Below are 14,907 nucleotides of genomic sequence, written 5' to 3' on the forward strand. Positions count from 1 at the left end.
GCTTTGAGTGGGTCTTTTCTAGTTGCGGCGGGCAGGGCTACTCTTCGTTGAGGAGCTTGGGCCTCTTGTGGCAGCTTCTCTTGTGGAGCGTAGGACTTGAGGAGTCACGGCGCACAAGCTCCGTGGTCACGGCACGCAGGCCCTAGAGCGCGGGCTTGGGAGTTGCGGCACGTGGTTGCTTAGTTGTTCTGTGGCACTGGAATCTTCCTGGACCGGGGATTGAGCCCGTGTCCCTTGTGTTGGCAGGCAGATCTGTATCCACTGCTCCACCAGGGAAGTCCTCGTTTTTTCTTAAGGTCGAAATATTTCTATTGATCCTTTTCCAAGTTCACCAGTTCTTTCTTTTGTCACTTCCATTTTGTTATGGTGCTTACCGCACTGTTAAAATATTTTTTTCTGTTCTAAAATTTCTACTTAAAGGTACAAAGTATATATGTGTGTGTGTGTGTGTGTGTGTGTGTATAAGTGTGTGTGTGTGTATATATATATATACATATACATATGTATGTATGTATGTGTGTATATATAGGCTTCCCTCATAGCTCACTTGGTAAAGAATCTGCCTGCAATGCAGGAGACCCTGGTTTGATTTCTGGGTCTGGAAGATCTGCTGGAAAAGGGATAGGCTACCCACTCCAGTGTTCCCTTGTGGCTCAGCTGATGAAGAATCCACCTGCAATGTGGGAGACCTGGGTTTGATTCCTGGGTTGGGAAGATCCCCTGGAAAAGGGAAAGGCTACCCACTCCAGTCTTCTGGCCTGGAGAATTCCATGGACTGTGTAGTCCATGGGGTCACAAAGAGTCAGACAAGACTGAGTCACTTTCACTTATATGTATGTATGTATGTGTGTGTATATATGTGTGTGTGTGTGTGTGTATTTAATTTCTGGGCTTCCAAATTGGCTTAAGTGGTAAAGAATCTGCCTGCCAATGCAGGAGTCATGGGAGATGTGGGTTCAGTCCCTGGGTTGGGAAGATCCCCTGGAGGAGGAAATGACAACCTGCTCCAGTATTTTTGCCTGAAGAAGCCCATGGACAGAGGATCCTGGCGCGCTACAGTCCATGAGGTTGCAAAGAGTCAGACACTACTGCGCGTGCACTGTACTGCTTATATATTTCTACTTCTCTGTTGAGATCATCTGTCCATTCATTTCAGGGGTGTTTATCTTGAGGATTAGTATTTAATAGATGTTTATTTGAGGATTTTTATTTAATAGTTGTTTAAATGTGTCTGATAGTATGGGTCAAACATCTGGGTCATTTTGGGATTGGCATATATCATTTCTCTTTTCTTATGGGTACTGTTTACATTTTCCTGGTTCTTTGTATGTCAAGTAAATTCAGAATATATTGTGATTTTTAATATTATGTTGTAAGATCCTGGTCTTGTTAAAATCCCATGGAGAATAGTGATTTGTTTGTCCTAATAGGCAGCCAAGCCTGTTAGATTCAGATCGTGAATTCCTTCTCTCCTGTAGGCAGTAACTCTATTTTCAGTTCCATATTCAAAACCTTCGTTATGCTGAACCCCTTAAGGGTTAGTTTCAGACTGGGGCAGCAGTCACATATGTCACTTCTCAAAGCTTTAGCTGTGCTTCTTTGGTTGTGTTCCACACACACGTAACTTAAGGATTGTCCTGGGATGCGGTCAGTTCATATACAGAAGCAGAGGATTCGTTCCTCAGCTTGCCTGGCTTCCTGAACTCCCCTTCCTGGCTCTCTTGCCCAGAGATGGGGTTCTTTGAGAATGTTAGCCTGCTGCCTCGTCACACCATGTCCGTAAGTGGGATCCCCTTCAACACAAATTGGCCAGAGAAACTAGATGAAAAGATAACATGAATTTTCCCTCTTCTCCTAGTTCTTCTATTTAGATTTCTTCCCTTCTGGTTTTTAAGTATTTGTCCTGCCCTGTCAGAGCTGTTGGGGTTGGCATCAGGGCGGGGCTAGGAGAGCAAGGAGATATTTTAAAACTTTCCCCCATATTCTCTGACTTACAAGGACCCATTTTCTTATTCCTCTGGCCAGGATGATGGATTTATTTCAAAATTTTTGCTGTCCATGTCTGCTATGTAATTCCTTAATTCAGTCTGTCTGTGGGACAACATCAGGAGTTAAAAGGCTAAAAAAAAAAAAAAAGAAAACCCCAAACAAACCCCCAGTGCCCCCCTCCCCCCAAAACTAAAACAAACAAAGACTAGAACCTTACCTGTCGTACTGATCTTTCTTCAAATTTCAGATTCCCTCTTCAGCCTACCAGCTGTTGTTTACTTTGCAAAGTCTTCAGGTAGCTGCTTCTTGGATTGTGTCCAGAGTTTTTAGCTGTAATTTATGAAAGAGAGTGAGAGGCCCTAGTGGGTTTGCTCCATTTGGATTTAAAACTAGATTTTGTTCATTTTAAAAAATTCAGTCTTTTTTCTTTCCAGTATGTTTCGAAATTTTCAGTTGCTGTGTCTTCTAGCTCGGTAACGTTGTCTTTCACAGTGTCTCATCTGATGTTAGCCCCGTCTGGCGCACCCTTCCCTCAAACATTGTGTATCCACCACTAGAAATTCTGTGGGGCTCCTGTATCCTCCACGTCTCCTCTAACCTTGGCCAGTCTTCCCTCTGCCTTCTTAAACATAGGTTACGTGTAGCTGTATGCCTAGTGTGATGCCTTCTTTGTCACCTGTCTCTCTTGTGGGTTTCGTCTGGTTTAGAGACCAAATCTGAGTGTGGTGTTTGCTCATTGTTTCTTGGCTCCTTCAGACAGAGCTAGGACATGTTTTTCTTTTTAAGAAAAAGCATATCATTGTTTATGCTGATTTGTCCAATTCAGATTTAGCATTACAGAGCTTTTCTTTAACTTCTTTATTTTTATACATTTTCTAATCTCTTTTGTACTGAAAAATTTTATTTTTCTCTGCCTTAATTCAATTTTTATGGTATGTATTGACACTAGCAATGTAATGACTGGAAACAGTGTGATATTTCTCACAGTTCTTTTTGTTCGCAAAGTATATCCAATTAAGATTTACCATCAAATTACTGTTTTTCAGTTTATAATGTGTATCAACAGAGGATCTACCTTCAACTACTGTGCTTTCGTGTCTTTTAAAATGAATCCTATTTGTGTGGTTAAGCTACTAGCTCAAGATGGCTAATTTTATTTGCTTAATTTTGCTTTCACATTTTAGAGTCTGCCTTTTAATTTTGTTGTATAATTTTATAAAATATGGACATGGTTCTGGAGAAGGGATTGGATAACTACAGCCCATGGGCCCAATCTTGGCTACACTGTTTTTGTATGGTCCTTGAGTTAAGAATGGTTTTTACATTTTTAAATGACTGTAACACACATCACACACACACACACACACACACACACACCCCCCACACACACACACACAGAGTGTGCAACAGTGCCTAAATGTAGCTTCCAAGCCCTAATATATTTACTGTCTACCCCTCTGTAGGGATCCTCTGGGTTCTACCTCCAGCCCCGAATTCCCCAATCTGTCCTCTCCGGTTCAGAGGCAGCCTGACTGATTTATTTACTTACTTAGTTTCTGGTTTATTTTCTGCTGTTTTTGTGGAGGCAAACACAACCTTTCCGCCCTGTTTTTCTCTGCCTTGGCTCTGCACTGAGCATTGTCTCCTGGGGGCCGGCCCACAGCGGGCCTCACCCTCTCTCAGCACTGCACACAGCATTCAGAACGCGCCCTGGACTGCCATCTATTTAACCGGTCCCTTCTTGTATATTTGGCTCAGATGGTAAAGAATCTGCCTGCAATGCAGGAGGTGTGGGTTCAATCCCTGGGTTGGGAAGGTCCCCTGGAGAAGGAAATGGCAACCTACTCCAGTATTCTTGCCTGGAGAATCCCATGGACAGAGGAGCCTGATGGACTACAGTCCATGGGGTCGCAAAGAGTCTGACACGACTGGGTGACTAGCACGTTTTGTACATTTGAGTCATTTCTGCTTTTTTAATTTCACAAGTGGTGCTGGTTTCAGCAGCCTCATGCTTCTGTTTTCTGGGATTTGCTGCTGTAACTTTGGGGTCAGTTCCTACAAGTCGGGGTGCTGGGTTATACATGTTGCCGAGTAACAAGGCATATGCCGTTTTGCTTGGTGTTGCCCAAATTTTCTCGGGGGGGACAGGACCATTTTACATTTCTGTCAGCAGTGTGTAGTGTAACTAATGCCCCACAGCCACCTAACAGAGTGTGTTGTCAAACTTTGGGATCTTCTTATTTGATAAGAGATGATATCTCCATGTAATTTTAAAATTTTATTTCTTATGAGCAGGATTGAAGGACCAGTTACATTCCCTCTCATATGAACTCTCTGTTCATTTCTCTTGCCCATTCTTCTGTAGAGCTATTGGTCTTTTTCATCGATTTTTAGAAACTGTCTGTGTATTAGGGACTGTTAAGGGTAGTGACCTATAAATTGGGGCTTCCCAGGTGGCTCAGTGGTTAGGGATCTGCCTGCAATGCAGGAGACACAGGTTCTGTTCCTGGGTCTGGAAGATCTCCTGGAGGAGGAAATGGCAACCCACTCTGGTACTCCTGCCTAGAGAATTCCATGGACAGAGGAGCCTGGCGGGCTACAGTCCATGGGGTCGCAAGGAGTTGGACATGACTTAGCAACTAAACAAGAACAAGACCTATAAATTTCAAGTATCTTTCCCATCTGTCTTCTTTATTCCTCTTAATTATTGTTTCTCATGCCATGCAATAGTGTTTAGTATTGTTATTAGTGTTATTTTCATGTAAATTTCATGTAATTTCATGTAAATTTCATGTATCTGTCTTTTTTATTCCTCTTAATTATTGCTTCTCATGCCATGCAATAGTGTTTAGTATTGTTATTACTGTTATTTTCATGTACTCAGATTTGCCATCTTTTCTCTCGGTGCTCTGGCCTTGGAGCACCAGCCAGGATAGTTTCTCCTAGTTTCAGGTTGTAGGAAAATTTAGTCATACTCTCTTCTCATATTTGTATAATTGCTTTTTGTCTTTAATAGAAATTTCTGATTAAAAAAAAATTACCCACAGAGCGCTTTTGGCGTACACTGTCCCGTGTGACCGGCCACTTTCCCTTGTGTGATTCTAAGCCACAGAAAAGGGCCCTGTGCTCAACTCTCCCACGTGCCTTTGTGCAGAGACTTGTCTCGTCTTAGAACCCGAAGAGACCAATATGTTTATTCTCAAGGGGAAGGAACTGAGGTTTGGGGAGGAGGGGTTTGTCCAAGGACCCGCAGCCCCATCCCGGGGACAAGCTCCGGCTGGCCTGGGGAGAGGATTATGATCAGCTGCTCTGTGTTGGCTGCTTGGCCAGGCCTGTCACCATCCTTCCCTCCCGAGCCATAGGTCCTGCTGTTAGTCCCACCTTGCAGGTGTGGAGACTGAGGCCTGGAGAGGTGAGTTGCCTGTCCTGGACCAGGCAGCTAGATGGGCCATCATGCTCAGGTACCCGGGCGTCTGCCTGAGAGCTTGGCCCTCCCAACTCCGGATGTCTGGCGATGCCAAGCATGCATGCACTGAGCGCCACCCCACCCCCCTGCCGCGGCCTCAGAGATCCTTGGAGGTTGAAGTGTCCTTGTCTCCATGTCAAGGGCCGTGGAGGGGCCTGTGATGGACTTCGTGATACCCAAGGGCTGGCATGCTCCTGGCAGCCAGAGGCCACAGGTCGCAGCTTTTCAACTTGTCCTTTTGTTCATTCATCCATTTGCGTAGCTGCTCACTCACTTATCCTGCATTCAACACACCTTCCTGCCGCCTGCAGTGGGCAGTCCCAGTCCTGGCCAAGGATGACCAGACAAACAAACAGGAGCACCACGTCCTGCGGGGTGGGCGGGTGGCCTCGGCCATCCTGTGGGGCCCAGAGCAGTGGCTCCCTCGCTGTCCCTAAGGGCCTGGGTGGGAGGAGGGGAGCTGGCTTCCCCAGCCCTTCCTGTCTCTGGGATCCAGTGCTGAGTAGAAGCTTGTCATCCAGGCCAGTCCCCGGGTGGTGACGATTCGAAACCAGACGCGGTGAGGGCAGGACTGCCCTGGGCACACAGTGAGTCAGCAGGCCAGACCAGAGCCTCGCCTGTCCCCTCCAACCCCACGCACCTCGGACATGGCAGGGGCCCCTGGAAGGGAAAGCTGAGCCTTCAGTTGAATCCAGAGCAGCCCAGTTACCCAGGATTGTCTGGTGGGTCAAGCAGACTTTTTAAAGGGTTATCCGGAGGTTTTCATTGCACTGAATGTGTCTTGATCATGTCTTCCTTTCCTCTCAGAGCTGTAGACTCTTGGCCAAATGTCTCCAAGCGTCTGCTGATGGAGGCCCGGGTTGCCAGAAGAGTCTGAGTGAGGCTCCCCTCTGGATCCAGCTAGTTAGGCCCGTGTAGCGCCATCCCAAGGCCCCTGGGACAGGACGCACCAGCTGTCGGTGTAATTAAGTTCGCCATAAAACCCACCAACTAGACGCACAAATGACTTCCCTGCTCTTTCCCGGGGCAGGAGCAGTTGGGAAGACAAGTCAATCATATTCAGCGGCCATCACTCCAAAGGTCAGCCTTCCACTTAGAGCAGCGTTATTGGCAGGGATCACCCATAACACGGCTGGTTTCCCGGCCGTTGGATTTTACGACACCCTAATGAATTGGGCCATTTCCATGCATTCTCAGGAAGTGTACAGAACAAGGGTTTTCATTCTCCTGGAAAAGTTTGTCTTGGGGAGGCAAGGTGGCGTGTTGGTGGGCACGCAGGTAGTTCTGCCAGGGTCGGCTGAGCACTCCGGCACTTCGCTCCTCCGGGCTTCGATGCCGCCCTCCGGGGTGAAGCTTCCTCCCGTGTTGGCAGGAGATGAATTATCTGATGCTCCCGCCGCCCTGGCTGGAGCTCCGGGAGTGGTCCTCATACCCCATCCTCTCCTGGGTCAGTGCATTTCCTGAGTGCGTGTGGGGACTGAGGTGCCGCTGCTGGAGATGGTCCCCGTGCCCATGGGCCTCACGGTTGTGCCCACCGATGGCCATTCTCCATGGGCCGGTGGGGCTCTGGGGGGCTGTGTGCCCCCGACCCAGGAGGAGAAACTCCTCGGTGCACTGGTCACGTCCAGGCTCATGAGTTGGGTCAGACTTACTCCCCTCCTTGCTGCCCCGGCCATCCTCAGCCCCCTGCTCCTCACCTGGATGCGGTGATGGCGAGAGCTTTAGGAAAGGGGGCAGGAGGGCATGTAGCCCCGACGTGGCCTCAGGGTGGAGGTGTCGGGTGGCTGGTGATGGGGAGGGGGGTGTAAGCAAGGGGAGAGGCGTGGCCCTGCAGATGGGCGGGGCCGTGGGTCGGGAGCCCCAGTGATGTGCCGGCCTTGCTCCCACCCCTCCCTGCTCTTCCCACCAGAGCAGGTTCCAAAGCCTGTCTTGAAACAGCTCTGTGCTTGGTGAATCGGGATAGCATGTCCTCATAAGGGCAGATGTTGGGCACTGAGGCCGCGTGCCCTGTCCGCTCACAGGCCCTAGACCGCTGCCCCAGCTCCAAATGGGCAGGCCGGAGCATCCGTCCGCAAAACAGCTTCTGTGCCCCTCCTGGCTGGGAGTTGGAGTGTTCCTTCTAGCTTACACTCCAGGAGACTCAAGGCTGCCTGGGAGGGCAGGGCAGGCCTGCGGGATCCTGGTGCAGGGAGAGAGGAAGGGAGGGAGGCAAGGAGGCGGGCAGCCCCTTGCTGTCTGGGGAGCAGCCGCACAGTCTGGCCTGGGCTCCAAGGCCTGCATGGCCACCCTCTCTTTTCTGCCCCTGGACCACTCCTCAGGCTCCAGGGGGCCTACCCAGAAATCACACTCACTGGGGACTGCTTCTGAAGAGGCTCAGAGAAGGTACTTGTTGGTTGCCCACCCTCCTCCCATCAATTTGTCCCAACATTTACCAAGTCAGGACTTGGCCAGCAGGAGGCCTGGATGGGGCCCCCCCCACCCCCGGGAAGCATGACGCCCTGGCCCTGCACCCTTGAGCAAATGCCTGCATCTCTCTGAGCCTCAGTGTTCCTCATCTGGAGAATGGGTTACAAAATACCCCTCTGTCTAAATTGGATTTATGGAGTGCTGCATTTCATGTGAATTTGACTTACATATGTTTGAAAGAGGATGCTACCATATCTAGGTCTGCAACATTGGCAAGATTTTAAATTTCAGTTTTTGAAATATGTCAAGACAGCTGGTTTCCCAACTGGCGGCCGAGGTGCCGGAGAGCTGTGTTCGTGCTGTGGCCACGTGGTGGCGCCCTGGGAGCTGGTAAACAGGCCGCCAGGCCTGGCAGGCGGGCCCAAGGCGCTGTGCCCACAGCCTGCTGCTCACTATTGCAATTTAAAGTCATCCTGGAGTTTGTTGCACGGAGGTACTTGTTGACCCTGGCGCTGGGACTCCCACCCTGCCCCTAACCATCCCATTGTTGTAGAATGGAAGGTTCATGTGATAAAATGCTCTGAAGAAAGCGGAACAACGGCTTGATGCTAAATTGCGTTAGTTTAGAGATGGGAGAGTGTGGAATGTTGGCGATGTTGTAAGAAAGAAAGAGTGTCTTTAAAGGTAGCTAATGTACTGTGATTCTGGCTCCATGAGCTGGAGACTACTGGCTCCCATGTTGCAGGTACCACTCCGGGGGCTACAGGCCCAGGCCTTGAAAGCTATGAATTGTGGGACTCTTCAGAATCAAGAGCACAAAATATGGCCCGGGTTTTGGTGGGCAGCACATGACGGTGCCCTTACATGCCCTTGGCCGGGCGTGGAGCCCTTCCCTAAGCTCTCCTTCATTGGCCCCTGCTGCTCTCTAGGGGACCAGTCATGAGGCTGGGGGGCATCTTCATGCCTCCCTGGGCCCATGTGCCAGTTGGTGTGGGGAGGGTGTGGGCATGGAGGACATCCACGGGGAGAGGCAAGGCGTGGAATTGTCAGGGAGCAGGGCCCGAGGGAGACAGACGTGTGCCTGCTGGGGGGCGGGAGGCCCCGGAGGTCTCCCTCCAGCAGCCCCCACACCCATGCTTGGGCTGCTCATCCTGGGAAGGGGGGGGCGTGTCTTCACGTACTGCCCTCCCAGACCCTGCAGCCCACATGTACTCGGCGCCCCCCCGGCCCTGCCTGTGGACTCTGGGGGCCCCACTGTGACGGGTGCCCACTCTTGCAGGTGGTGAGAAGCTACAAGGCCACCATCCAGCAGACCCTGGACATCCTCTTCCTCCGGGAAGGCTCCGAGTTTCTGAGCAGCACAGATGCTTCAAGCCGGGACTCTGCCGACCGCACCATCATTGCTTGGGATTTCCAGAGCTCCGCCAAGATCTCCAACCAGATTTTCCACGTGAGAAACCCTGTCATTGGGCCTTGCTTTCAGGTTGAGCCCCAGCCCCAGGTGCATCCATGTGGCCCCCAGGCTGTCTGGGGTCCCAGGTCGCATCCTGCAGAGGTGGTTCAGCCAGCAGGAGCTTTGGAGGGAGAGGGCTGCCTGAAGTCTGTAGGGTTGGGGGAGGCAACGTGCAGGTCCAGGCCTGCCCGGAGTGCCTAGCATGGGCTCCCGGATCAGGGTGACTCCCTCGCGGGCCTCTCACTCGCTCTCTGCCCAGCACAGCCAGGCCACGGGGTAAAGGTGTGGGAAGCAGCCTCATTCACGCCCACAGGAAAGTGGCTGTCCACCCCGAGACAACCCTACTCTAACCCTCCCCACCCCAGCCAGCCTGCGGGTCCACCTGAACTCTTGCTCAGTAGCCTCAACAGGGGCTGTGACTCAAGGGCTGGAGCCCAGACCCTGAAGGTGTACCAGCTGCGTGAATTAAATTCCTGTTTCCACCACCTACAGGCAGGGGCCCAGGCCCAGTAGTTACCCTCTTTGACTCTCATTTTTTTTTCCCCTTAGAAAATTGAGGATGAGAATATTTCTTGCCTCATAGTGTGGTTTTGAGAATTAAAAGATGTAGATACTTAGGCCAGCACAGTGCCAGGTGCAGGGAGTTCTTGATAAATACATTACCTATCATCACCATCACTGCCACCATCACCACCACCATCATTACCATCACCACCACCATCACCACCGTCATGACCACCATCCACCACCATCACCATCTCCACTCTTATCACATCCTCACCATCATCACCATCACTGTCATCTTATCATCATCATTATCATCACCACCATCATTCCAACCATCACCGCCATTACCACCATCATCATCATTGTCATCATTACCACCCTCCTTATCACCTCACCTTTTACCATGACCACCATCATCACCATCATTGTCATCACCATTATCATTATCATCATCACCACCATCATCCCAACCGTCACTACCATCGTCACCACCATCCCCCGTCACCACCATCCCCACCATCACCACCACCATCAACACCATCCACCATCACCACCACCACCATCCCCACCATCTCCACTCTCCTCACCATTCCCACCATCATCATCATCCCCACCATCTACCATCACCACCATCTGCCATCACCACCATCACCACCATCATCACCATCTCCACTCTCCTCACCATTCCTATCACCACCATCCACTATCACCACATCATCACCATCCCCACCATCCACCATCACCACCCGCCATCACCACCATCACCATTTCCACTCTTATCACATCCTCACCATCATCACCATCACTATCATCTTATTATCATCATCATCACCACCATCATCCCAACCATCACCGCCATCACCACCATCCCCACCATCACCACCATCATCATCATTGTCATCATCTCCACCCTCCTTATCACATCACCTCTTTTACCGTGACCACCATCATCACCATCATTGTCATCACCATTATCATCATCATCACCACCATCATCCCAACCGTCACTACCATCGTCACCACCATCCCCACCATCACCACCATCTGCCATCACCGCCATCATCCCAACCATCACTACCATCATCACCACCATCCCCCATCACCACCATCCCCACCATCCCCACCATCACCATCTGCCATCACCACCGTCATCACCACCATCATCCCAACCATCACTACCATCATCACCACCATCCACCATCACCACCATCCCCACCATCACCACCATCACCACCATCATCACCGCCATCATCCCAACCATCACTACCATCTTCACCACCATCCACTGTCACCACCATCACCATCATCACTGCCATACACCATCACCACCATCCCCACCATCACCATCATTACATTCCCCACCATCACCATCACTACCATCACCATCACTACCATCATCACCATTCCCACTCTCCTCACCATTCCCACCATCATCACCATCCCCACCATCACCATCACTACCATCACTACCATCACCACCATCCACTGTCACCACCATCATCACCATCCCCACCATTACCATCACTACCATCACCACCGTCATCACCACCATCCACCATCACCACCCTCATGACCACCATCCACCACCATCACCATCTCCACTCTTAGCACATCCTCACCACCATCACCACCACCATCCACCATCACCATCATCACCATTTCCACTCTCCTCACCATCCCCACCATCACCACCGTCATCACCACCATCCACCATCGCCACCATCAATACCACCATTCACCATCACTGCCACCATCACCACCGTCATCACCACCATCACCACCACCATCCACCATCATCACCATCTCCACTCTCCTCACCATTTCCACCATCATCACCATCCCCACCATCACCACCATCATCCTCATTGTCATCACCACCACCATCATCTTTTAAGATTTCAAGTTAGCTATGGCTAATCTCTTTGATGCTGCCACCCAGAATTTAAAAATATATATCAGATGTACGTTGGAGTAGGAAATGGCAGCCCACTCCAGTATTCTTGCCTGGAACCCCATGGACAGAGGAGCCTGGGGGGGTGCCGTCCACGGGGTCCCAGAGTCAGACACGACTGGGCGCTCAGCAGCAGCAGCAGGTGTGTGTATGCACCATTTCCTTCTCCCTGTTTTTTTTTTTTTCCCCCTGGTTCTTAAAGGATTCTAAGTGGCCCTGAACAAACCTACCTCTAGACCTTCACTTCAGAGTTCTAGTTCAATGCCATGAGAAAGGCAAGCCCTAGGAGGGGGCCGGAGGGGTGTGTCTGGCCCCTGGGGCATCCTGCCTCCGCCGGCCCTGCGGAGACCAGAGAAGCGAATGAGGTGGATGACGGTGCTGCATGCCCGAGCTGCGGCCCTCCTAGAGGCACACCTCCTCGCCCTGCATGCTGGCGCACAGGCGCTCCGCCTGGAGCCTCACACCAGGAGCTCATGATGAGGTCGCCGTGCGCCTCCAGCAGCACATTAGTCTGCGGTTCCAATTGCTCCCAGTGTCGCCCTTTGAATTTGGGCTCATTTAGAGGCTGTGGCTTCAGGACATCACTTAGAACACGGAAGGACAGGTGTAGTGCAGAAGGGCGCTTTTAGGGGTGTTTCTGTGTGACTCAGTCCATTAAGCAGCGAGATCTCTCCTCCTGCTCGGAACCCCGTGTGCACGCATTTATCTCCACACTTGGCCAGTCACCTCCTTGCTCACTATGTGTTCTGGCAGCTCTGGACCCTAGGCTGGGCTGGGGCTCCCCGACGGCTCACTGTGCATGTGGGGAGATGGGTGTGTGGATTTGTTTTCTGTCGCTGTGTAACAGATTACAAAGTAGCATAAATCCAATGGCTTAAATCAATAGAAATGTGTCCTTTCAGTGATGGAGGCTGGAAGTGTGTAGAAAGTATCCTGCGGCTGAAATCAAGGTGCTGGCGGGGCTCTGTCGTCTGTCCTTTGCTCCTTCCAGCTTCTGGTGGCAGCTGGTGACCCTTGGCTTGTGCTGTGTCCCTCCAGTCCGCACGCCAGCATCCTCAGATCTCTCTCTGCTCTGTGTTCATGTCCCCGCCTCTGTGTGTCTGGTCTCACTCTGCCTACCTTTTCTATGGATGCCTGTGATTGCATTTAGGGATGCAGTAATGCAGGGTAACCTTTTCATCTCAAGATCCTTAAGTTAATCCCTGCAAAGATCCCCCTGCTTTTTTTAAAAAACACAGATGGTGACACAGGTCCCAGGAATTTGGACATGGAAGTCTTTGGGGGGACATTTTTCAGTCCACCCCAAGGGCCAAGAGGCAAGGAGCGTAGGGACCCCTAGAAGCTGGAAAAGACAAGGAAACAGATACCCCCCAGAGACCCTAGAAGGAGCAGAGCCCTGCTGGCATCTTGATTTTAGCCCAGGGAGACCTTGTCAGATTCCGACTTCCAGAAGCATAAGATAATAAATGTGTGCTGCTTTTAACCGCAAAATTGGAGGCATTTTGTTACAGCAGCAACAGGAAGCTCGCAGCCCCCTGAGCCGAGGTCTGGGCGGGGGGCTCGAGGCCCCGGGAGCAGAGGGTGGGTGGCGGGCCCGTCAGAGGCAGGAGCCCACTGGGGAGCCCGCCCCACCCTCTCTGAGCCCTGCTGTCTCTCAGGAGAGGTACACCTGCCCCAGCCTCACCCTGCACCCGCGGGAGCCTGTGTTCCTGGCGCAGACCAACGGCAACTACCTGGCCCTGTTCTCCGCTGTGTGGCCCTACCGGATGAGCAGAAGGCGGCGCTATGAAGGGCACAAGGTACCCCATCTTGTCCCGTCCCCCCGGGGGTGGAAAGTTGTCCCACGCCCACGCCGGCAGTCCCCAAGAGCACGGACCCTCCGTCCAGGCAACCTGTGATTTCTGTTTCCTGGGTGACCCCATACCGTGTGGCCTGATGTCCACTCAAAGCCCTGGGCCACATCTGGCCCTTCCCTGGGCCCCAGCTGCCAGACAGGGGTCTCCTGGATTTGTTGGCTTACATGGACCTGGGGCTGGGCCCTTTGCATCGGCCTCTTTTCCCTGTGGGCCGCCCCGAGGGCACAGGCACCAGGGATCCACTGCCCATCCCCGTGCTAGAGCTGTGCTCTCTGGACCCACGAGAGCCATCTGGTGACACCGGCCTGGGCACAGGGACCCTCGGCTCATGGCAGGAGCTCAGCCGCCGGCTCCGGGCCCCGGCTGCTTCTCCGTGGGAAGGGCCATGGGGCCGAGTGCGCTGAGCCGCGCTGTCGCTCAGCTGGTTGCTCATCCTCTGCAGGTGGAAGGCTACTCGGTGGGCTGCGAGTGCTCCCCGGACGGCGACCTGCTGCTGACGGGCAGCGCTGACGGCCGGACCCTGGTGTACAGCTTCCGCACTGCCAGCCGCGCCCGCACACTGCACGGGCACACGCAGGCCTGCGTGGGCGCCACCTTCCACCCCGTGCTGCCCGCCATGCTCGCCACCTGCTCCTGGGAGGGCGACGTCAAGATCTGGCACTGAGCCTCACGATGTGGAAGCTTCCTGATGCCGGCCGGATGGGCGGGCGGGCGTGTGCGATGAGGAGGGTCTGAGGTTGGCTTCAGGGCCAGGCTCGGATGGATGCCGCCTTCCCATCCGCCGAGCCTCAGTGTCCTCATCTGTAAAATGGGGGCGAAAACCTTGTGTCTCAGGGTTCCGAGGACTATGCGTTAGCAAAAGCACCTGACGGGTTGCGGGCGATGCTCAATAAATGTGAGCGTTTTGCTATTTCTTGGTTGTTTCAGTGAAAACACGCATCGGCAGCTTCTTTCACCTCCCTTCTCGCGGGCCTGCTGGAGCTTGGAGACAAAGGGCAAGTGGGGGCTGGAGAGGTGGGGCTCTGGGTCCTAGGTCTGCCTGCCCGCCGTCTCACAGGGTCTGCTCAGGCCCAGGCGCCTCCTCCCTCCTCCAGAGCATGGCCGGTGGGGTCCCCAGGTTTGCCTGAGCCCAGGGCCCTCTGCACTCCTCCTCACCCTCTGCCCGAGGAAGTACATCTGCCTGGGGAGACAGAGCGACATGAAGAAGCAAGGAGCCCTTGAGGATCCCCACAGGCTGAGGAGCCCTAAGCCCCCTCGGGATCACGATTGAGCTGTTACC

At 52.5% G+C, this 14,907-nt stretch overlaps 1 protein-coding gene across 5 annotated transcripts in view; it reads left to right on the forward strand.

Annotated features, from left to right (window-relative positions):
• Positions 1-14,538, forward strand: part of WDR25 (WD repeat domain 25) — a 146,015-nt gene extending 131,477 nt beyond the window's left edge. For all 5 annotated transcript variants that reach the window (XM_061395331.1, XM_061395332.1, XM_061395333.1 and 2 more), the window contains 3 exons: positions 9,141-9,311; positions 13,431-13,571; positions 14,071-14,538. In XM_061395331.1, coding sequence (XP_061251315.1) covers positions 9,141-9,311; positions 13,431-13,571; positions 14,071-14,292 — 534 coding nt within the window. In that variant the 3' untranslated portion in view covers positions 14,293-14,538. The remainder of the gene's footprint in view (positions 1-9,140; positions 9,312-13,430; positions 13,572-14,070) is intronic.
• The last annotated feature ends 369 nt before the right edge of the window (positions 14,539-14,907 follow it).

Source organism: Bos javanicus, chromosome 21 (genome assembly GCF_032452875.1).
Source record: "Bos javanicus breed banteng chromosome 21, ARS-OSU_banteng_1.0, whole genome shotgun sequence".
Classification (NCBI taxonomy): Eukaryota; Metazoa; Chordata; class Mammalia; order Artiodactyla; family Bovidae; genus Bos; species Bos javanicus.